The sequence below is a fragment of the Poromitra crassiceps genome (assembly GCF_964638095.1).
Source record: "Poromitra crassiceps genome assembly, chromosome: 19".
In the NCBI taxonomy this organism is placed as follows: Eukaryota; Metazoa; Chordata; class Actinopteri; order Beryciformes; family Melamphaidae; genus Poromitra; species Poromitra crassiceps.
The window spans coordinates 15,393,090-15,418,633 of NC_139646.1; the positions used below are offsets into that span (position 1 = coordinate 15,393,090).

The 25,544-nt window shown below is 44.0% G+C and overlaps 1 protein-coding gene across 2 annotated transcripts in view; it reads right to left on the reverse strand.

Moving 5' to 3' along the window:
* Positions 1-25,544, reverse strand: part of rims1b (regulating synaptic membrane exocytosis 1b) — a gene marked incomplete at both ends in the record, with an annotated part of 93,772 nt that overhangs the window by 15,128 nt on the left and 53,100 nt on the right. Inside the window, 15 exons of one of the 2 annotated variants that reach the window (XM_083655493.1) lie at positions 914-1,003; positions 2,920-3,039; positions 4,885-4,947; positions 5,529-5,648; positions 6,959-7,112; positions 8,816-8,872; positions 10,075-10,228; positions 11,862-12,033; positions 12,332-12,462; positions 12,613-12,728; positions 12,959-13,005; positions 14,113-14,236; positions 14,488-14,587; positions 16,107-16,217; positions 18,037-18,077. In XM_083655493.1, the coding sequence (XP_083511619.1) occupies positions 914-1,003; positions 2,920-3,039; positions 4,885-4,947; positions 5,529-5,648; positions 6,959-7,112; positions 8,816-8,872; positions 10,075-10,228; positions 11,862-12,033; positions 12,332-12,462; positions 12,613-12,728; positions 12,959-13,005; positions 14,113-14,236; positions 14,488-14,587; positions 16,107-16,217; positions 18,037-18,077 (1,600 nt within the window). The remainder of the gene's footprint in view (positions 1-913; positions 1,004-2,919; positions 3,040-4,884; positions 4,948-5,528; positions 5,649-6,958; positions 7,113-8,815; positions 8,873-10,074; positions 10,229-11,861; positions 12,034-12,331; positions 12,463-12,612; positions 12,729-12,958; positions 13,006-14,112; positions 14,237-14,487; positions 14,588-16,106; positions 16,218-18,036; positions 18,078-25,544) is intronic. The other variant, XM_083655494.1, reaches the window with a different exon arrangement.

The window sequence follows — 25,544 nt, forward strand, 5'->3', positions numbered from 1 at the left end:
TAGATGGTGCCTACTGGATATTATTCCCACGCGTGTGTAAGCCTATGATATAGGCTAGAGCTCATCCAGTAGATGATGGTTGGTAGATTCATTTTCATTTTCCTGTATCTATTTGTGGTCTAAGGGTGTCTAATACCTCTTTTCTGCTGTGCTTTGTTGGTCTTTCTGCCACTCTCCTTCCATTGTGAAGAATCTTCTCACTTTTCTGGCTCAGTGTGCACCGTGCGCTGTGCAATACTTAGTTATTTGCTTTTACAAATGACCAGGATCAAACTTTCAGTCATTTGCATTTTATATCCAACATCAATATTCAGTTTATATTCTATTAGCGCCGCCCTTTTTAGGAGTTTTGCCTACTGGATATTATTCCCACGCGCGTGTCAGGAGAGGTGTGGGTATGTTTCTGGCGGTATGAAATATATAGCATTGAACACTCCTGGCTCAATTTTTGCTCATTGACATGAGAGACATGTCAATGATCCCACATTCTAAATGGTAGGTCGATGTTTTGCTCTGCAAAACATCCAATGGTAAAGTCATTAATGTATGTATAGGAGGCATGACATGAAGTGGAGTGATAATGTGGCATCCTAAATCCAAAATGTAGGATGGTTCAACCAAGCAGCTGTACTGTATAGCCAGAAAATAGTTTTGATTTGAAATAGTTTAACGCTGTAAGTGAAAACAATTGTAAGTTATATGCATGTATTTATGTGAATATGTGTATGCTAGCTTTTTGTTTCCTTATAGATACTTAAACTATGTTGAACCTCTTATATTTGAGTCCTGTGTACTTTCACATGTGAAGGTACAATCAGCCTCTCTGTGAATTCAGTGGATGAAAGTATGGTATTAATAATGTGTGTGTGGATGTGTGTCTGTGTGCAGGCACACGTGTGTGTATTAGATGTACCTGTCTCTGTCAGGGAAGTGGAAGTTGGTGTCGGGTCTCAGACAGGTGGTACTGGCACTTCTCACTCTGTCCAACGATGGCTGCAGGTCGCTGCACCGTCCACAACATGGCAGCAGGGAGAGGGAGATAGAGTCAGATAGAGAGAGAGAGACAGACACAGGAAGAGAGAGAGACAGAGAGAGAGACACATAGAGAGAGAGAGACAGACAGAGACACACAGAGAGAGAGACAGACAGAGACAGAGAGAGAGAGAGAGAGATAGACAGATATACAGAGAGACAGAAGATTCAGGTAAAGGCAGAAAAGGAGGATAATTGGAGGTATTAAAGAGAGGAGAGGGAGAGGGAGGGAGAGACAGAGAGAACAAATAAGGCCATCAGACAGTGTAGTAACTAGGGCATTCACAGCTACTGTATATTAGTGGTCATTGACTCGACTAGTCACGGCATATATATATATTCTTTTTTTTCCTTCTTCTTCTTCTTCTTTTTTCCCACCCAATAGAAATGATCAATTCTTGTAAAAAAAAGTCTCAAAAACAGCCAATAAAGGGTTAACTAATGTAGCAGGACCAACCTCGATTGGCTATGAGAGGCTGTTTACAAATGAAACCCCAGCACCTAGTGTTTCCGTCTCTAAATACTTTAAATTCTGTTTAATTAACATGGCATAATGCAGAAAATGATTGTTCAAAGAAATATTATGTTCAATTGATTGATTTATTCATTTTTATATGTTTATATTTATGTTTATTCCTTTTTTATTGCCCTAGCAGTATCATTAGAGCTGATGCTAACTTCATTTATCATAGTCAGTCCAACAGTGCAAGTCCACTCAAATGGAAGGTTGGTGAGTTGCCATGGGAACCAGGTCGTAGTGGAAGAGGGGGGCCGCTTGTAAGTGTGTGAATGAGTGTGTACAGTACAGTACCAACATGAGAGGAGAAGAGTAACCCTGCTTTTGTTTTCCGTGCTGACAAAATTCACAGTCTCTCGGCTGTGTGTGGTGCTTGTAACAGGTTTGGTCTAGGCATTGATCTAGGGCCAGGGGTGGCCAAACTTTTTTGGTTGTGGGCCGCATACAGAAAAATGTGGGCCAAACAATATTAAACGCGGCAGTTTTCGCGGCAAAAAAAATTGGACCAGAAAACCCTTGTGCCATCAAAAATTTAATTTCTACCTAAATAAATATATGTTTTCAAATTTTCTTTTCCTGTGCCAACAGTTAAGACAGAGATAATTTAACATAACATTAGTATTAAACATTCATTCAGTATTAAAAATGTTTAAAAATAAATAGACCAGGTCAGGGTACTCAAGTATAACCCATTTTCAATGGTTTTAAATTGAAAAAATGGGGGGAATCAGTTTTTTTGTTTTTGTTTTTCCGTTTCTTTTTCTTTCTTTTTTTGTTTTTCCGTTTTTTTCCCGTTTTCGTTTTTTCGTTTTCTGTTTTAAACTTTAAAACAGAAAAACGTAAAAACGTTTTTAGCTATTTTTTTTTTTTTTAATTCATGGCGGGCCACTTAAAAACGGGCAGCGGGCCGCAGTTGGCCCGCGGGCCATAGTTTGGCCACCCCTGATCTAGGCATTTGTGACTGTTACATGCTGCCTGGCAGCTGTTTGTCATTTGTCATGTCATGTTGTTTTGTGACAACAGTTACAGTTCAATGTCATAACAAACAGATGGCTGGCTCACCGGCCATCGCATGACATTGCATTATAAAGTTTGCAGGCCAAATGCCTGGCACGAATGGCATTAGGAGTTTAGCGTTTGCTTAATGCATTTGCCAGTACATGTTTAAGTAAGCCTCTGCTACGCATTATCACCCGCAAAGAAAGGAAAGGGTTTTGGTGGGGTGGGGCGGGGCGGGGCGGGGCGGGGGAGGAGATGATGCCTGTTTCATGGTGGGTGTAGATCTGCTGGGAGGTGGGAGGTGGGGTGGGGGGAGGGGTGCTGGGATGGTGCTGGGGTGTGAAGTGGGCGTGTCGGTTATTACATCTTACCTAACCGTGACCTCATCAGTGAACCTGAGCACGCGGTGTGTAAGGACGCTACGGGGCATGGTGCTGCCCCCTTCCTGCCTGCGGGGTGGCTTGCTCTTTAGGCACGCAGGGAGGGTGGAGCTACAGGCCCAGAGCCCCGCCCATGCCAGGCGGGAAGGACCCCGCGTGCAGGAAGGCAAAGGAAAACAAACAATGACACATGCAAATAACAGAAATAAGCAGAGACCCAAAAAAAGATGGGGAAACTGAAACTGAGTAGACTTCGTGCAAGTGATGAAGGGAGATTAAAAAGAAGAAATAAAGAAATATAAAACAAGTTTTCCCCTGGGCAACTATGTACAAAATAAAAAGAAAAAAGAAAATCAACTCTTTTAATTTGCAAACTAGCCTTTAAGTGAATGTACAATCACAAGGGAGGATTTCCATTAAACTGTAGAAAAGGTAAGACACGTCTCACTCTTCCTTTGCACCTTACATGTAGATTAGAAATGTGTCTGATTGCATGATGCTTGTGATTGCTGGACCACAACCACATAGTTTAAATCACTAAATGAACGCATCAGATGTACAGCATCCTGTCTGTGACCTCAGAGAGAGAAATTCATTATGTAATGGTATAGAGATACCCCCCCCCCCCCTCCCTGTAGAATAGATTGACCCCACACACTACAGCTGGACGTATATAGGGAGATTACATGTGATTCTGATTATATAACACAATCTAAAGATCTAAAGCCTTTGAGACGGCACGTGGCGGGGACACCGTCCTAGATCTATTTAAACATTAAAAAAAAATGGATTAGAAAGGAACAGAGCACAATCTAGTGAAATACAAGGTTTGGTCTATCTATCCAGGTTATGCAGATGAGGAATGGGGCATTACAGAAAATCTGGCTGATGATGATGATGATGTCTTTGTAATACTGGTTTAATAGTACTCGAGGGGGGGGGGGGGGGGGGAATCTAATGTCTCTAATGAGAGGAGAGAAAGAGAATGCTAACATATCACTATACTCTGATGTGATTTGGTACAAATCATGGTGCCAGGATCAACATTGGCGTGTTAAAGGAACGCACGATATGGGGGGGGTGACGGCACATGTCATTTGGTTAGTCAAAGCGGCAGCAAAGAGACAATGCAACTTGGCATACAGTCAGACCATAGCAAGCACAAGCAGCACAGTGCTCACTGAGACATATATGGGCATTTATTGCGTTGAGAGAGCTGCGCTTCAACGTAATGGCCCACCAACTCCACGAATGAGTCTGGGGAAAATGGGTAGGAGCAGAAAAGGAAAACGCAAGGAGGCCTGTAAGCTTACCTGTAAAAGTCTTTATGGATACCGTTTACTAACAGGGGCATTTTGGGGGGGAGTGTGTTGCTGTATCTACCTACGCCCCTGCTGGTGGTGCGAGTGTAGACCATGCACGCAAAGAAAGGAGGGGGACAAAGTGGGAACAAATATACAGCCACTATGAGTAAACATGTCAAATGCAAGGTAAAATTCATCAAAAGAGATTTGCCATATTTGAGGTCAGCCCCTGAACGGTTTACTAATCCCCTCACAGAATGATCAGTGCGGTGTTGTTGTTGTTGTTTTAGTGATAGACAGTGGAGATAGAGAATGCCTTGCTTTGTGTCTGACATGGATTTATGTGTGTGTGCTCAACAACTCCTCGATGTTGAGCGTTTGAATAATGATGTGACACTTTCAATTTTCTGTCCATGCAGTTGCACAAAAGCAGACATACACCAAATACTGAGTCAGAACAGCTATAACGACAAGCATCCATTACGATAAACACACCATCCACTGGAAATATCAACATCATAAGTGTGTTAAGATGGAGTTGTTAAAGTATAGTGAGGATGGAAAGGATGATAAAATGGCATCTAGTATGAAATAAAGCTGACTGCTGGTTGTTGTAGTTGTAGTTGTCTTTTTCGTTTCTCTTTTCTTTTACCTGTTTGTGTGCAGGCACTCGGCACTCCCGCCCCGGATAGACCTGTGCACCTCCAGGACCTCACTGTCATTGCCATGACGATGGGTGAACCAATCAAAAACAACCCGAAAAAACACAACAGAAGAGGATGGCAACTCAGACAAGCAAGTGGGTTATGAATGAGAGAAACCAAGAAATCGTGATTCTGAGATTTCAGTAAAGTCTGCATTCAACAGTACAGAATGGCATAACAAATTTAGTATGTTGCAATGACTGTTATTTTAGACTGTTAGTAGTATTAGTAGAATTAGTACTATAGTATCACAATACACACACTCTGCTTAACAGAAACAAGATTGAAGCTTTTTAAAATATAATAATTTATCAACCAAGTCAGTAGGGTCAGTAAATATTACATTTTGAAGATGAAATCAAGGCCCCATAACTACATTTTGGAACTTTATTCATGTCTGATGAAAACTAGTTGTGGTCAAAACAATGCTGAATGAACCACCGCGAGAATATGAATCCAGTGTGCTTGCATCTTGTACTATTTCAATAGATATTTTATTCTCAGTATTACTACTATGACACACCCTTACCTTCCCAGCCAGAGTCCCTCCCCACCCCCCTGAAGATCCCCAGAGGTCCCAGCAACCGGTTACCTGTCCTCAGAGTACTCGTAGTCCGAGTCGCCGGAGCGCTGGTGCTCCAAGTGGGGCTGCTCATGGTACCGTGAGGGTGAGTGGGAGTGGTGGCGGTTCTGGTGGATCTCATCCAGACTCCTAAATCAAAAATCAATATCATGAACGTATTCGAACAACACATAAATATACATCTCTCTCTCTCTCTCTGTCTCTCTCTCTATCTATCTATAAATGTTGAAAGAAGTGGGAGTCTGGCTTCAGAGACCCCCGTCTTCAGCCATGGACAGCTGTACAGTATGTTGCCAGCTCCAGGACAGGTAATCCAGCATCCCTGAAGTATGCCATCAAGGAGCAGCCAGGGCGAGGACGCGCATCGGCCCGAGCTGCGTATGCGAGCTGCAGGGCCAGCTTGACAAGGTGCAGGGCGGGCGAGGCCATGCAGCGTTCGAGCCTAGGAATCGAGTACGCGTAGCACGTGACATGCCTAGTGTATATACATGTACATGCAGATGTGGAGCAGAGTGAAGAGAAAACAGAAAAATAACCCTAGTAAGGGACACACAAGGCATGTGAGTCTTTCATTCTTTTTCTATAGATGCGAGCCTCGATTTGTCATTAGCAAACAATTAAATCCGGGAAAGATATCTCTGAGCAAGTCAGTGACTCAATATGACTGCGCTCACTTTTGACTTGATCTGATATGATTGTTATGGCATTCATATTTTGATTCTGGTTAGGAGGACTGATGTGGTACAGTAGTCAACAGTAACCATCTATGAAGCAGAGATGTCAATGTCAGCATGATATTGTCACTAGCATTTATATAGTGTATTGTCAAGTATAGACAAGGCACCTGTACAATAACTGACATTTCTGTCACACATATTAGGCTACCAGTCAATGACATATAATGATATTTCTCTGGAGCTTGATAACATTATTTAGCTTCTCACTTCCCCTATCGTTTATACAGTGGGGGAAATATAGGCCGCTTGATAGAAATATGGAAAATCTTCCATTAGAACCCAACAGAAAAAGCAGGAACAAATGGCATTACAGTATTATACAATCTCAAATGGTGTAAGTGTTGTTGTGGGAAAGGGAAAGCTTTTAGACACACACACACACACACACACACACACACACACACGGTACACGGTACATGGCAAGATTGAGAGGTATGGATGATGTCAAAGAGTATAAGCCAAGAGACGGAGCTCTGACGATGCTTTTTTGACAACAGCGCTGCCGCCATTTTGGCCTGACGCCTCCTTCTTCCAATGGGAAACAGCACAGATCCATGGCAGAGAGACACATCATGACCGGGAAGAACAAAGGCCATTTACTGGCGTCATTACGGTAGTCTCCTTCAGGCCAAAATGGCGGATTTGCTGTGCACTGATGTTGCAATGGAACGACCTATTAGCCTTCAGTTGGACGATGCTGACCTCTGCATGGGCACGTGCGCGGGCCTTGACCGGGCCCTGCACGAGTCTTCTCGGTGAGGAGACACCGAGCGCGAGCGGTGCTGGACCGCCCGCTGCTGCTCAGGCACAGCCAGGGTGCTGTTCCGCTCTCTCTCCCTGGAGTTACGCTCTGCACCTGCACTCCACACACACACACACACACACACACACACACACACACACACACACACACACACACACACACACACACACACACACACACACACATCCAGCATGCACACACACACATCCAGGCATTAGTGGGTGTCCTCTGTTGGGGGGTTCACCAGTTGTGGGCACACCGAGTGAACCCTCTGTCCAGGTCATGTTGGTGCAGTGCCACGGCAACGAGCATTACAGCTCTAGTCTACTCAAGCCGATGTAGATGTCTGAGATCCCTGCTGCATTCTCCCTCTGACTGTAGAGCATCACATTAGGATGCTTTACAGAGGCTAATGACCAGCTAGCTAATAGGTTAGCTAGCCTGAGTAGCTGACTGTTTCGGCGATGTCTCTCTCTCAAGACCTGCGGTAAGCAGTATTTGCAATTCTTAGCCTTTGTTTTAAGCTGCATGCAGTACCAGATAATACAAGAGAAAAGGTGGGACTTTGATCCCCTTTAAGCGATTGAAACATTTACAGGTTAGCAGTTTACAGATATACCAATTTGCAGCTCACATGCAGGGTGATCAAATGTGCATTGTTGGCACTCCACATTAAAGTACATGTGCAATCTTGCATCAGATGTACAGATGGAATTAAGACACGAAATGTGTCCAGAGTCCAGACACCGTCCACATTGTGCATTGCTGGTGTGTGAGACTGGGATTTTCTTTTCTTCTCTTTCTGATTTTCCATTTTCTCCCCGATTCTACTTGGCCAAATTCCCCCTGCTGCCCCGGTTGCTGCTCCACCCCCTCTGCCGATCTGGGGAGAGCCGTGGACTAGCACCATGCTTCCTCCAACACATGCGCAGTTGGCAGCCGCTTCTTTTCACCTGACAGCGGGGAGCTTCACCGGCAGGACGTAGCACGTGGGAGGATCACGCTATTCCCACCAGTTCCCTTCCGCCCTGACCAGGGGCCCCGACCGACCAGAGGAGACACTAGTGCAGCGACCAGGACACATACATGTACCCTCAATCCGGCTTCCGACCCGCAGACACAGCCAATCATGCCTGTATGGACGCCCGACCAAGCCAGAGGTAACACGGGGGTGCGAACCTGCGACCCAAACCCCACCCATCCGGCACTTAAATAGGCCAAAACAACCATTCTTTGCAAATATTTGAGAGAGGTCTGATCTCTATTGAGACAAGATTAGCCAAAGCAGAAACAGGCCATCCACAAAGCAGTTATAGTGGTTCAATTAGCCTAAATAACACATTGTATTATGCACAGTATGCTCCCACTGAAGTAAGCAACTTGTGGGCTAGACGAGACTCATGCAGGAGAATGGCAGGAGAGTTAGTGGCATGGCAGTGAACTGAACTCCACATACTCGATCATGCAGCCGGTGCTTCAAGTGGCTCTACTCTACTATGGCCCAGCAGAGGAGGAGAAAGTGTGGCAGCATGAGGCTGGGACAATACAGTGACATTCAAAATCTGCAGTCCAATTTGATGTGATGAATTGCAAAAGTTTCTGGACTATTGTTTTTAGCTGATAGAGAATTTTTAGACAATAATAATTTTTAATTTAAATTGCAATTTATTATAGAAAGCAGGTTGGTGCTGAGGCCAGGAAGAGAGGGAGAAAAGGTGTTTCCTTTGCTCTCTCGCCCAGTGCTGGACACCTAGGCTACTACAAGGTGATGTTCGGTAACCATGCCCCCCACCCACCTTCAGTCACTACCATCAAACCATCCTCATACTCTGTATCAATGATGCGATGAGACCCTGCACATTGGCCAACACACACACACATACACACACACACACACACACACACACACGCACACACACGCACACACACACGCACACACACGCACAGACACACACACACACACGCACGCACGCACGCACACACACACACACGCACACACACACACACACACACAGTACATGGTAAGGTTGAGACGTTCCGTTTGCAGTTGCGATCTGTCTCCCACACAGAGAGACAAGTTCATAGAAAGTTAGAAAGTTCAGCAAAGCATAGTCTGTACTGGGGTCTGGCTAAAGACACACATACTCAAACATAGGTGCACAAACAAGCCTAGGCCTATATGCAGGGATTTAACTGCGCACATGCACGCACGCACGCACACGCACGTACGAGCGCACACGCACGCACGAGCGCACACGCACGCACGCACGCCTGCACACGCACGCACACACACAGACACACACACACCCACACGCATGCACACACAGACACACACACACATTTATAGGCTATATACTGAGGGGACAGTCTTGGTTGGTCGCACTGAGGCCAATGCCAAAAACACAGTTCCTTGAATGGCCACTTGAGGCTGGTTCCAAAAGGGAGTCATGCCCCATTCCCCCCATGTTAAAATGCCTGACTTAAAGTTGGCGACTTCACAGCATAAACATGTTTACAGCCTGGTTCAAAAAACTTTTTTGTCTATATAGCTAATTTCACCTTTCATGACAACTGTACGGGGGGTGAGTTTTCATATAATGCGGCCGTTTAGTCAAATAGACGATAATAAAAGGCTATGTTTTGGGCATGATTGACAAGTCGCCTGTCCAGTGATCACGCAGCTCGGTGATCGCAGACCAATAGCAGGCGACGCTGCGGCTCTGGAAAACCCCCTCTCGACCAAATATGGCTACAAATACATCACTTCTGGCTAAAAAAAATCAAGATGGCAGCGGCCAAAATGCCAAAGACGTGGCTTCAAAACGGGAGTCCACAAACCAATGGGTGACGTCACAGTCACTCTCTCCATCTTTTTTTACATTATTAAATTGTATTATATACACACACACACACACACACACACACATACATACGCACACACGCACACACATGCACACACACACACACATACACACACACACACACACACACACACACACACACACACACACACACACACACACACACACACACACACACACACACACAGACATACTCTGTAGTTTCTTGCTGGGGCTGTCTCCATGGAGGTGTCTGCGTGGGAGGTAGGGGGACGGCTGTGGCAGAGGTAGAGAGGACACGTCGTGGGTCTGGAGCTTATACCAGTGAGGCATGTCATCCAGCAGAGCCGTCTCCAGCTCGATCAGGATCTGAGGGAGGAACGAGAAACAGATCTGAAGCAGGGTGGCGGATCTACTGTGGATCCGCTTCAATTACGGTGTCTGTGTTTAAAGAGAGAAATTCAAAAAAATTGCAAATCCTTCTTATTCATTAGCTGTGAGTACCAGATGGGGGGGGGGGTTACTGCATATACGGACAATTCAGTGATAGAGTGACAGAGGAGTATACTAAAGTTACTTTCAAATACTTGCCTGTGATTGTATTGTCCAATGCGGCAAATCACACGCATCTGGCACATAAGTCAAAACCATTCCAGTAGGCTAAAACTAAGAAATAGTCCAGTTAGCACGACTATGACGCCCCAAGAGGCCGTGCGTGGTTTAGTGACTTTAGTGAGTAAAATCACTGTAAATCACAGCCTGGTGGGGCTTATTGCTTACTACTGTACATATAGCCTACCTGGTAAGGTTTGAACAACAACAACAAAATGCAATATTGATCACAAATAATCATTCTTCCGCCAAGCAATGTAGTCCTTCAAGCCTCCCTCCAGTCAGTTCAAGGTGCTATGAGCACCTGCTGTATAGTCGCACGTCATCTGTGCTATACACAAGAGCCACGTTCGGAATGGTTCACTCATTCACTCACTCCCTATTCCCCATGTAGTGTTTATCATATAGTGAACTATATGGGGAACGATCAAATGAGTTTGGGACACTACACAGATTTTCCCCGCACCCTGAAGTGAAGATCATTGCATCACAAGATGCGCCATCTTGCTTAAAAACTTTCTTCTTCTCCTTTGGTAAAGACGACCGCATTGCATTGTGGTATACTGGTGAAAATGTAGGGTACATTCGCTGTTCACTAGAAATCACTGTGCATTGTGTGTATTTTATAGTGGACTAAATAGTGAATCAAATTTAATTCAAGAACACTCTCGTCATAGATTTAACCCTTTATTACATAAATGGAAATACAGTATGTTTGGCGTTGAAGGCAAGGGATACAAGATTCCAGATTAATTTAAAAGCCATAATGAGTAACAGAGGGAACCTAAGCAAGACATGGATACATGTTCACATTTTGAGCCATGCAGACTCTGAGCTAGAATCCATGATTAGCCTTTGAGCTATGCAGACTTGAGCTAGAAGGTGGAGGCTGGGGTGGTGGAGGCAAAGCTTTGCCAGCAGCCGCAGTGTGAAGTGTCAGCATAGGTGAAGCGCAGAACAGAGTGAGAGAGGAGGCAATTTTTAAATGGACCGTCTTGTTGTGAGAATGGCTGTGATTGGCGAATGTTTAAACGATGATCCAATCAGTGGCTGTCAGCCGGTTACAGCTGGGGCGTAGCCTATGACCTCCATGTCTTGAATGAACTAACGCAGGCTTCATTAACAGTTGAGAATTTGGACACTATAAAAAAAATGGCACACAAGACACACTAGTCCACTATTTCTGTCATAGGGACCGATTCCGAACAGGGCTAAGGAGATACGCCCGGAAAAACAGCCCTCCGTAGCTTAGCTGCGAGGATAGCCGCATTACTTCTGAGATATCAACAACCAGGCGACGGATTTTAAAACTGATGATCAGTAAACTCAAGCAATCCATCAGTGAATGTATACAGTAATATACTATTTGGTCCAAGTGTGTGTGTCCTACCTCTCCCAGGAAGTGGCTCTCTTCCTCCTGCACCCTGGGCTGGTCCCAGACAGTGATCTCCAGCATGCGCTCTCGGAAGTCCCGCCGGTGGACATGGGAGTAGAGGAAGGTCTGGTTCCATTTGGGCTCAGCGCTCTTCTTCACCGTCTTGGTCCGCCGCTTACTCTTATCACTGGAACAGAGGCTTGAAAAGGTTAGATTACAAGGAGGAAACATGTTTCTAAACATTATCTCAAGAGTCAGTTCCTTCAAAAGAGCATTATGGTAGAATTAGTGGAGGAAAGATGTTGGAATTCGGCATGCCGGAAGTTAGAACAATGACATCAAACAGATTCATATTCCCTTGATAACTTGTTGCTAGTTGGACATTCCACTACTCTTTTAATGTAGCGATAACTGATTCACTGTCTGCTGTGAAATAGACCTAAAGGAAAATAAAAACAGTGATCTGTTCAATACAGCCTTCTTACCTCCTATCAGGCAGGAAGTACATCTTGACGTAGGGGTTTCGAGGTCGTCCGTCCAGTCGGGGCGGCAGGTCTATGGCTTGAAGGACATTGACGATCAGCTGATGGCCCACTTTGTCGTACCACAGCTTCACCTGTAAAAGATATATAAAGGGGGGGGGGGCAGTGTATTGTAGTACAGCTTTGTTTTGCAAAATGGATAACTTCTTATATCCATCTATCCATCTATTCACCCAAAAAGCCATCCTTCATATTAGCCCACCGTGCCTCCTTCAGGTACTCACAGAGAGCTGTCCGGGCAGGATCACGGGCAGGACTCGGAGGGTCCCAGGGCTGGTAGGGGACATCACTGATATGGAAGGACGGTCCATCTTCTGAGACTCAAATGAGCTGGAGCCAGCTGAGGGATGGAAAACGCACAATAGTAGCTACTGGTCCTGAAATGCATCGACCTGGAAAAAGCAACTTGCAACTGCATGATGTTGGTCTGGCAAAAACAAAACCAGTTCCAGAAATACAGTGTATGTATTTTTTTTTTATCTCTAATATCTCCCCTAAAGCTACCATAAACACTGATAATAACAGTAAATTGACACACAAAAAATGCAGCCCATCATATTATACACTTACTAGATTCTAAAGGAGGGTGGGATGACTCTGGGATTCTTGGGGTGTCTCTGTGAAATAGGAGAGAGAATCATTCGAATAAAGTCAAGACTGAACTAAGTGATCATCCTTTTATATAAATGTATTATATATATGTATGTATATATATGTATATGTATATATATATATATATATCTATATATATATATATATATATATATATATTAGGGGTGTCACAATATATCGTCCCACGAAATTTCGCGATAGTAAAACGTCACGATATGTATCGTTGAGATGAAATCTCATATCGTGAAAAAATTTTTTTTTTTTTTTTTTTTTTTTTTTTTCAAAAGTAGACAAAGAAACGTCTTTGTTTGTTGAAGTTCAATGTGTGGAAAGTAGTTCAGTTGAACAAGTCTCTGAAGAGACACATGAGAAGTTATACAGGAGAGAAACCATTCAATTGAGTTTCTGGCAAAACTGTTTACTTGACAGGAAAAACTGAAGATGCATAAAAAATAGACTAAGAAAAGTCTTGTTGTTTGAGTTTGAAGAAAAACTGAAGATGCATAATGAGAATTTATACTGCTGAGAAACCTTTTAGTTCAAAGTAAATCTAAGTGACGGTGTAACTCATTCTATTTCAAGATAAGCCTTATCTCCAATCTCATGTTTTTTCTAGTTGTTATTGTAATAACAATTTCCCACAACAGCATGTTTTGTATTTGTGCATTTCAAATAAAATACTACTTTTCCAGTCATATATTGTCATTATTCAAGTTTAAAAAAATATTGTTAAAATCGTATCGTATCGTATCGTTATCGTGAACCCAGTATCGTGATACGTATCGTATCGTGAACTGAGTGTATCGTGACACCCCTAATATATATATATATAGAGAGAGAGAGAGAGAGAGAGATTGTGATTGCTTTGCTTGTGTGTGTATATATACACATACACAGTATATACACATATACTGTATGTACATATGTGTGTGTATATACACACACACACACACATATATAATGTACATATACATATATATTTATATACATTAATATATTTGTAATATACAAACACAAACAAGACTTCAGTATATATTCGACTCTTGACAAATGACTGAGTACGAGACTCACGTCAACCAATTGTCGCATGGTATAAAAAACACAAGTCTTACCCTATAGGTCTGGAAACAACAATTTCCACTTGAGGCTCAGCCTTGGATTCCAGGATGATGTTGTACACTTCTTTCTTGGTTGCTCCCGGCAACGACTTCCCGTTCCACTGCAGTACCTCATCACCTTGAAATCAAGATGGCCGACACACAGAATGATGATCCTGCCCGAGGCCTTTTGGAACAACTGCATCTCTCACATTATATATCTGCTATCGAAGGCCAAAATGGCAGATGTGAATAGCAAACTGTAGCTTGGTGGACCAGTTTCCAAACAAGAACCCATAAGGCTAATGTTTGAAAATAATATAGCATAATTCAACTCACTCATCCATCCATCCATCCATTCATCCACATCCTCTCTTCCATGCAGCCCACCTGCTCGTAGGTGTCCCACAACATCGGCCAGGCTTCCTTTCTTGACTTTGGTGATGAAGGCCCCGAGTCTCCCTGTCGCTGTCATTTTCCCTCCTACCACCTGCACATTTTTGATTGATTGATTGATTGATTTTATTTCCGTGTCACACACCAAATGGGGCCCCATATGAGCTTATGAGACACGACAGCACAAGTAAACATCAGTAGAGTTCATACACATAAGTACAGATTCCAGATTTCATGTTTCCAAACAAAAGAAACAACAACAAAAGGTGCCATAACCTGAGGTGCAACATCAATACATACATTATACAAATAACATATTCTTTCTTCTCTGCCAAGCTTTGCTAATAAACTGGGCGATATCAAAAGCTCCCTTTCTAAAGAATAATTCAAGTCTGGCCTCATCCAGAACCCAAAAGGCCTCAGGGTGAGCACCAAACATTTTTTCAAAAAGAGTATTGGTAGAGTTTTAGTTAGGTCGTCATACAGGGGGCAGTAAAATACAAAATGGATTTCATTTTCTATTTCCCCAAGGTCACAAACTAAACACAGCCTGTCCTCTTCTGGGACTACGTTGAATCTGCCTGTCTCTAGTGCCATGGGGAGGGTGCCGGATCTTAGTTGAGCACAGACTGACCTTTTGGCTCTTGTGAGATTCAAACACACGTAAGCACACAAATGGGGAATGGAGAGGAACAAAAGTGCATGTTGGGGGGTTCAAGAGCACTTTCATGTTCTCTACAAGAGAGTAATTGCTCAACAGACAATAATGTAGCCACTAGCCTGTTTGCTGCTTTGCCAAACAGTTGTGCAATACTCAAACAGCATAATGTTTTTTTGTCCACAATACAACACCATCCCTGTCACCCATGCACTCTTCAACTTTTTAATTTCTTTACTCATTACACCACAGCGTATACAGGAAGTGCAAAACATTATTAGAGGCAAAGTGCTGTTGACTTCAGAATCAAGTAAACCTGGGCGTGATTGTGTTTGTACATAATGCTTACTGTAAGGTTTGTTTTTGCTGGATGGGTGCGGATTGCCAAAAAGAACGGCCGCTAACAAACCTACGACACTTTGTCAAGTTACCGGAAATGACGTTCTGCCACATTATCCTCCGTAGTGAAACAAACTGGAGATACGGTGAATCACTTTGTAATATGGAGAGACCTTTTTAAAACACTGACAATGGATGTCGCCGCGAGCAACGTTACATTATTTGATTGCGTTTTATCCATTTACAAGCACACGACTTCTGCATGTCACCGCCTCTTCTGCACGAAGGGCTACCCTATTGGTTCTGCGTCTGCGATGCGTTTTCTTTTAACTCTCAAATTGTTTCCAATCAGTTTTAACAACGAAAGCTGGAAGAAAGTTCTCAGTCTCTAGTTGAGCGAAGCGGATATATAGTCTGAGAACTGAGTCTGAGGCACGGCGAGTATGAAAGTCGATCTAGCAACCGTTTCTTCTTGCTAAATAACACTGATCTGTCTGGCATGTTCTCTATATAAGCTCCACTCATCTGGTACTCCACAAAGGATCAAACAAACGCTAACAAATTATTTACAAGTTCGCTTTGACCCAGGTCGCTAACTGGGTGATTCGCTGCTCACCTTTAGGCCCAGAAGGGAGCCTGCCTCACGGGGCATGGCCGACCTCTTGCTCAGCGTGATGCGTCCAATCAGGTGATCCCCCTCTTTGGATGGCTGCCACGTGACTGGATGCTACACAGAGAGGAGACAGGGAGGACAGGGTGAACATGAGAGAGTAGAAAATGCAGCAGAGAGAGTGGCAGAGGAATGGAATTGAGAGAGCATAAGAGAGTGAAAAGAGAAATAGCAAACAAGGGAAAAGGAAAGTACAGTAATAGACCCTATTTTGCGCGTGGTGCAAGGCATTGTCGTTGCTAGTTGCTAGCACTCAAAATCACCCATTTTCGTTTGAATTACCACTGGGTTACTGAAATGCATCCGATGTACTGACCCAGTGCTAATGTACTGACCCAGTGCTAATTAAAATGCATCCGATGTACTGACCCAGTGCTAATTAAAATGGGGGGGAAGTAGATTGTGAGTGCTAGAAACTAGCAACGTCTTGCGCCCTGCACCGGGTGCAAAATAGGGCCCAGAATGTTATGAATCTGTGTTCTCGTGATAATGTTTAGTTTAGTTTACTGTATTAAGTTTATTTGTCAGGGACCATGTGCAAAAGATAACATTGATCTCAAACGATTTGGCAAAGTCATTCCATGTTCATGTTACATAGCTTTTTGCTACTTCTGCACTATGCAGGATTTAATGGAGCAGTGCAAATCCCACCTTTATTATAGCTGATTGTTTGTGAACATTATTGTTTTAATCCCTTTTATTTGACTGCACTTTCATTATTACAGTACTAGAAATATTGTGCGCTCATTTCTAGCATGCCTCGCACACTCCACGTCACCCCAAATACTTAGGAGGACGAAAACCTCACTGTCCCTCCACTGACTAGCAGGGTTGGGGAGTAACATGTATGACATACATGTCATACATGTATTAAGAATACAGTATTTATTAAAATACAAAATATGAACAACTGTATTCCCTTACAGTTACAGTTTAAATTGGTGGTATTCTGAATACAGTTACTGGCGAAACTGAAGACTTCTCTGGTGGATTCCATTTTTCTTTCAACAGTATCAGTTGGAGGACAAAACATACCACATTTGTGTTTGCATAACCTTTTCTCTGAAGGTCATTCCTAACTCATGTTAACTACATTCAGAGTGACCCAATGGGCTCAGCGAGATGATTCTGAAGTATTCCGTGTATGCGTTACAAACATGTATTCAGTATTCTGCAGTGGAATACATTTTAAAAGTAACCCTCCCAACATTGCTGGCTAGTTCCATCGCAGACTGCAGTGTGAACGTGGGCTTATAGTAGTGTTATTATTATTATTATTATTATTATTATTATTATTATTATTACTACAAGTGTAACAGTAGCCATGAGACCTCAAGAGATGGTCTAGCGACAGACGCTGGAGCCTGTGGGCTTTAGCCTCCTCACTAGAGCGTCCACTCGAGGTTCTGAGTTTGATTCCCAGCTGCAGGGGACTACATAACTCTGGTTACACACTAGTAGTAGTAGTGCAGTAGTGGTACTATTAGTAGTCATAGTAGTAGTAGCAGTAGTAGGAGTGGTTATATTAGTACTGTAGTAGCAGTGCTAGTAATATGGATTAAAAAAAGATCAGAAATATAGTCCAGACAATAATCTGATCAACAGAATAATCTGTGCTATTAAACAACTTAATCTGTAATATGAATATATAGATGACGTACTGTGTGTGTGTGTGTGTGTGTGTGTGTGTGTGTGTGTGTGTGTGTGTGTGTGTGTGCGTGCATGTGCGTGCGTGCGTGAGTGCGCATGTGCGTGTGTGAGTGAGTGCACACGTGTACATGTGTGTGTGCGCATGTGCATGTGTGTTCGTGTATGTGTGTGTTGTTGTTGTTGTTAGTGTGTCAACCTGATTCTGTCAAGTTTGGCTGAAACTTACATGCCACACTGCAGGATCTAGAGGATAGCAGTCCCAGTCTCCTGCAGAGAGAAGGAGAGAGAGAGGGGTTAAAAAGGAAATACTGGAAGCTTTATGACTCATTTCTAAGGTCTTATGAATGATGTGAATAGATGACATGAAATTAGGAGGGTTTCTACCATGCCCTTGATGTCAAATTCCATGGCTTTTCCATGACTTTTATGACTAAGTTCAAGTGCTTCCATTACTTGAACGCTGAGTCCGTTTGTTCATGTTCGTTTTCAGCTCAGAAAATGACTTGGGTTGTAACTAGTCTGTTTTCTCGTACATTTGGGCTTACTGTGGAGAAAAACAGATGAAAGATGAAAACCGCCATCGCAAATCATGTGTGAAACAAGTTGGAAAATCAATTTGGTTATGTTCCTCAAAATGCTATATCACATCTCAATAACAGAGGGAGACAGAGAGGAATGAGAGGATGTCTTGCGAGAGAGGTACTGAAAAAGGATGATGTCAGACTGGTCAGAGAAAGACGGCGTACAACAAACTTCACTCATAGTCAAATTAAATCGGTGCGCTCCAAGTTGGCCCATCCAACATTCAGGAGAGAGCCTGGCCAGGGACAGAGACAGCATCATCCCAACTCTCATTAACACTGGCAGATGGCCTGGTAGAGTGGAGGAGGCGCTAACTGGCCCAACATCAGACCAGAGCAGCCCGGGAGCTTCGTGGCCACTACTCGCAGGCCGTTTGATCGCGGAGGACACCAGTGTGCTGACATCCGAGTGGGATTTTAAAGGCCTCGGGGGACTTTGAGCTGAAGAAAGAATGGCACAGCGCCACACTGAGTCACATCATCCAAGTGAAGTTTGTAACTAAGTATCTGGCAGGATAGGAGTGAATGGAGAGGTATCAGGGACTGTTGCCATTGGCTGGTGTGGGATATTAAATCACATCTCTAACATGCAAAGTCCTTGAAAACGGCATTTTTATACACATGAAAGTAAAACTGAACTTGATGGCACAAAGAGCACATCCCCTCACTGCTGTTCGTCAAAGACATATTGTGAAGCGTATGGTAAATAGACGCTCCGACAGGCTAGCCAATACAGTAATAGCCTAATGAAGCGTGAGTGATGGAGATTGTGAAACGGAGAAAAAGAAAAAAAAAATCTAAGTATGAGTGGATGTGACACTACTGCTGCTCATCTGAAATCTCAGGCTGTGCTGAGAATGCTTGAGAGAATACATGCTGAGTTGACACTTTGAAATGCTGAATAAGCCCCTTCGGTTTTAGAAGATGAGCACACAGAATAGATTACAAAATGTGGGGATGCTCTTCTCACGGATGCTACATCAAAGCATACGATCGTTACAGGTAATGCGCGTTAACTGCTTATCCTACTGTAACAACGATTATGTCCTTACTGTGACTATCAGACTCGGCAATTTACGTGACACTGTAGCAACACGGATATTGACTGGATTAGTATTGGGTTATGGTTATTTATAAAACGGCTCTCTCAAATCAAGCAATCTGATTGGTTCACAGCCATTGTATAAATCCAATAACCCACTCCAATAACCCATGGCCATGGGTTATTGGTTGCCATGGCAACTCTCTTACTAAAAGCCTTTGGTTACCTCAAAAAAAACAAATGGCGGAGACAGCTGTCAGATCCTTGTGAATCGATCTTCGCTTATAAAGCCCAATTTATGTTTCGTCTGCCGACACTTTTGAAACGGTCGCCGACAGAAATGAGGACTTGAGTCGACACTTTCAAGTGTCGGCGAGCAGTGTCTGCTACCTGGTGAAATGTCTAGTGTCGCTGACTACGTCACATAATGCAAGTCTGATTGGCTATAGACGGGCACGCGCGACTTCCTTGTTTTAGTTTTCGCTGAAATGAAATTAATGAGCGTGTCCCCGGTATTTTTATCAGCATGTCCTTGATGTATGACTTCGTGAAAATCACAAAGAACACCGTGACCAACTTCCCAGAGAGAGAGGAGGTGATTGTGTGGTTGTGTGTCGTTATATGCGGCTGCAGTTACATCTTGCCTCCGACGTGGGTTCACTGACAGCGTTCCCTCTCCTGGCTGTCTGCACTAGTTCTCTGCCTCCCTCTGTCTCTAGCGTCACGTGACCGTTGCGCCGCGGAGAGAAGTATAAATGCAGCAACATGAGCGACACTTTATTTTTCGTCTGCGACCATGTGCTGAGCGACACTTTCTAATAAGTATAAATTAAGCTTAACTTTACTAATACTTCGCAGAAAATTATGTTTTGTACAAGAATAAATGCGGGCTAATGTCTTCTTTGCAAAAAAAAGGCTGTTAACCCCGCATTTAACCCCGCATTTAACCCCGTAACGTTAGTTGGTGTCGGGCTTTGCAGAAAGCACTCAGCTTCTCAGCAAGCGCTGAGAATGCAGCGCTGCGCTCGAGCTGCCTGTCGGCTTTCCAGAAAGCTCTCAGCTTCTCAGCAAGCGCCAGGATTGGCCAATGTCAACTTCAGTCTCCAGAACGATCCAATCAAATCACCCACACGTTCTTGCGGTCCCGCCTTACAGTAGTGTTTCAACTGACTCTATCAGAATACCATGCCAGTCGGACTTATAGTATTATTATTATTATACTTGGAAACCGTTTTATAAAAGCAATATAGCACTCGAGCTGCGTGGTGTTGTGGAATACAGTATATCCCGCTGATAAGCTGTTATCCCACGAGGCCGCAGGCCGAGTGGGATAACAGCTTATCAGCGGGATATATTCGCCACAACACACTTGCTCTCATGCTATATTGCTTAAATATAGATATCAGTAATATTGTTCATACTCTGCTGCTGTGCCAATTGCCCACTCTCCTCTCACTGTGCTTTTTCTTACCAATCAAACTGGACCCCACCTCAGAGTCACTCACAAGTAGACTTGGAATTGCAAAGCAAAAAGTAAAATGCTCTTTCTTTTATGAAGGAAATACGTTTCCTTGGGTTGAAAATGAAGATTCACTTTAGTGCTTTTTGTACAAATCTTTGCCAATTTCCAAGTAAAGCAGATCAAGATGGCTCATTTTTAGAAGAACCCATGATTAGGCTGGCAGAGCAGAAGGATGACCACTCCACATACTGTAGAGCTGGCAGCACCGAGCCTGTAGGCTGGCAGAGCAGAAGGCTGACCACTCCACATACAGCTGGTAGCACCGAGCCTGTAGGCTGGCAGAGCAGAAGGCTGACCACTCCACATAGAGCTGGTAGCACCGAGCCTGTAGGCTGGAGAGCAGAAGGATGACCACTCCACATAGAGCTGGTAGCACCGAGCCTGTAGGCTGGAGAGCAGAAGGATGACCACTCCACATACTGTAGAGCTGGCAGCACCGAGCCTGTAGGCTGGAGAGCAGAAGGATGACCACTCCACATACAGCTGGTAGCACCGAGCCTGTAGGCTGGCAGAGCAGAAGGATGACCACTCCACATACAGCTGGTAGCACCGAGCCTGTAGGCTGGCAGAGCAGAAGGCTGACCACTCCACATACTGTAGAGCTGGCAGCACCGAGCCTGTAGGCTGGCAGAGCAGAAGGATGACCACTCCACATAGAGCTGGTAGCACCGAGCCTGTAGGCTGGAGAGCAGAAGGATGACCACTCCACATAGAGCTGGCAACACAGAGCCTGTAGGCTGGGCGAGCAGAAGGCTGACCACTCCACATAGAGCTGGCAGCACCGAGCCTGTAGGCTGGCAGAGCAGAAGGATGACCACTCCACATAGAGCTGGCAGCACAGAGCCTGTAGGCTGGGAGAGCAGAAGGATGACCACTCCACATAGAGCTGGCAGCACCGAGCCTGTAGGCTGGCAGAGCAGAAGGATGACCACTCCACATAGAGCTGGTAGCACCGAGCCTGTAGGCTGGAGAGCAGAAGGATGACCACTCCACATACTGTAGAGCTGGCAGCACCGAGCCTGTAGGCTGGCAGAGCAGAAGGATGACCACTCCACATAGAGCTGGCAGCACCGAGCCTGTAGGCTGGGTGAGCAGAAGGCTGACCACTCCACATAGAGCTGGCAGCACCGAGCCTGTAGGCTGGGAGAGCAGAAGGATGACCACTCCACATAGAGCTGGCAGCACCGAGCCTGTAGGCTGGCAGAGCAGAAGGATGACCACTCCACATACTGTAGAGCTGGCAGCACCGAGCCTGTAGGCTGGGAGAGCAGAAGGATGACCACTCCACATAGAGCTGGCAGCACCGAGCCTGTAGGCTGGCAGAGCAGAAGGATGACCACTCCACATACAGCTGGCAGCACCGAGCCTGTAGGCTGGCAGAGCGGAAGGATGACCACTCCACATAGAGCTGGCAGCACCGAGCCTGTAGGCTGGCAGAGCAGAAGGCTGACCACTCCACATAGAGCTGGCAGCACTGAGCCTGTAGGCTGGCAGAGCGGAAGGATGACCACTCCACATAGAGCTGGCAGCACCGAGCCTGTAGGCTGGCAGAGCAGAAGGCTGACCACTCCACATCAGGTCCCATTCATGTATTGGCAAGATGGATGAATGGAGAGACTTAGCAGCCTCATAAATAAGTTTTTGTTTGTTTTCAGTTTAGTTATGAGGGCTATGAATACAATGCAACAAGAGTCAATTGAAACTTTTTCAGAGTTGTAAAAATAAATAAGTCATATACTAAAAAGTATTCACACAATCAATGAATAATGTTTGTGATTCTATTTTTCATTCATTTTGCTATTATGAACTGCCAATATATATTTTACAGAAATACGAACGGTATATAAATTTAGGGAAAGATCATTTTCACTTTTGTTTACCTGGACAGTGAAAATAAGTCCCCTATTGTTCCCGTTTACTCTGATTTTCGAATTCTACCATCACGTATTACATCGCACATACTATTAGAAGTATAGAATACAGTTTATTCCGACAAATACAGGTAACATCCTAGCATTTTCAGTAAACTGATGATGTAAAATGTACCTACAGAACTTAACTATTCTGAATACAGTATACAAAAATACAACCTAAGTAACACTTTAACACTAAAATCAGCTCTTGGTGGTGTATCTTGCATTTCTGGACCCATTTTGTTGTTTGGTGGTCTATTTTTCTTATCCCACAGATAACTGGCTGAACGGAGACAACATGACCACACACTGACATATTTCCCGTGCAGTTACAATGAGATTTGATACCTAAACAAAATCAACAGTAAACGTCATGGTGTCAATCAAACAGGGAGAAATCTATGGTAGAAGAGGCAGTTAGTGTTGGTGGAACCTCAATAAATCATAATGGAATGCAGGCAGCCACAAGATGCTGCAGAAAGGCGTGTGACACGCTTTTTCACCACTGGGCAAACTCTCGCTCTGCTCTTTGCACTGGCCCGTTTAAATCACAGCCGAATACATGTTCACGACTGGTCTGTGGGGATACATTGTGCAATACACTTGTCACTTTTATGTACTGTCCATATATCTCACTTTACATATATACTGCTATATATTCTATTATACTCTAGTCTAGTATTTTTCTTTTATTAGATTATATTTAAAAAAAAAAAAAAAAAAAAAAAAAATCCTGCTGACCTGACCTGACTCTCATCCAGTACTTTTCCTTGTATTGTTTGTTGACCCTGTGTTAACTATGACAAATAATAGGAAAACTTGAAACTTGAACTTGATTGAATCCAGAGTGATTCTGGCAAATGCACTGAAGTATAAGTAGACAAGGCAGGTTGAGGGAAAGTAAAATTACACGTCTTCAACACATCACAGGTAACAGTGTCAAGCACAGGTACGCATGCATGGACGTGTGTGTGTGTGTGTGTGTGTGTGTGTGTGTGTGTGTGTGTGTGTGTGTGTGTGTGTGTGTGTGTGTGCGCGTGTGCGCACGCACACACACACACACACACACACACACACAGTGTAGCCAATAAACCATTTTTATATTTACCCCTGCATCATCACCAATTATAATCCTGTCACACGTGGAGGACACTGCATGTTGCCGTCTGTGAAATTCCATCTAATTTATAGCTGAAAATAAATGAGTAAACCTTGTGTTTAGCAGTTATATGTAAGTTGCTGTCGGCCAATCAGTTTGGATTAAAAACATCTACAAACAATAAAAAAGTGAGGTCCTCCAGGCTACGGGAGATATTACACTCAGATATCATACTGGGCCTGTAGGAGCTCATTAGATTCAGAAAGCCATTTGCTGCCTCTGGAAAAGCTCTGTTCTGTTTGTGGAAGTCAAACTAGAATGTATTCAAAATGGCAACCTCCCAACCGCTTATTATACAGCCTGGTGTAAAAGTTTTACTGTCTCATTTGACTGGCTTCATTGCACCTGTAAAACTGTCTTTGCAGATGCGCATAACGACAATTCTGCACGTTAAGTGTGTGGCTCATCCCTCCCCATCATGCAATGTAGTCAATTTAAAGTAGCCTACCGGTAGTTGTAAAGCCCTTTAAGTGTAGACACATACCACAAGCCTGTATGTTTTCATTGTTTATTCATCTTATGTAGCCACGCCCACTTGACCCATTGTGTCACGACTTCCTGTTCAAAACCACAAACTCACACTAGTCTGACTCACCTGGTCAAACCTAGTTTGACTCACATATGAGTCACAGTATAAACACAATCTGAACTTCCGACTGTGTTTACACTTCCTGTTAGTCTCTCAAGCCAGACCGTCTCTTCTACATAAGGCGAATAAGGTAGGAAATATTTCATAAACCAGCAGTAGCCTATCCATCCCATCTCACGACACCAAAGCTTCCAAGAATGCTTTGTTTAGACGAGTCTGAACTTGAAATAATGTAGCGTAATCAACTGAAGCCCACCACATCTGACAAAATGACAGGAATGACATTTGTATGATTTATTCCAATAAGAGAAAAATAATCCGAGTCTACTTCTTCATTTGGCCTCATACGGATTGCACATTATCCTGCAAAACTTGCTCCATGTCGTGGAAAAAGGACACATCCTGTTGGCCCAACTAGCTAAAGAGTGTTAACAGTGTTTAAAACAGCTAATAATCTACCCATTACCAGACCCTGAGTTATAGTAATCTGGATTAAAACATCTGGAACAGGCCCCTGTGACCGGTGAGAGAGATAAAGCTGATCCTAGTGCCTCCTCCTGAACTCAAATACTTTAGTTGAGCTTACTTGAGTTTAGCCTCTCTAACATAACAGTGAGCTAAGGCTAGAGAAGGAGGGGAGCCGAGAATGAAGATGCAGCCTGCGCATCAGTCAGATTTGATCTTACCTGGTGGCCCATGGTTGCCTGGTGCAGCCGGCCATTTGGGAAGCGTTACGTAGCAAGCAAGTCGCTGGCCTAATTCCACAAATCTGCTGGCCTAAATCACCGGGACTTTCCAAATACAGTAAGCGAGAGCCGTCCTGAGAGCAACAGGGTTTAGCTACAGTACAGTGATGTAGATAACACATGCCATGAGGATAGTAATGCTCTGTTTGCTGCGTGCTACATCCTATCTCACATACCCTATA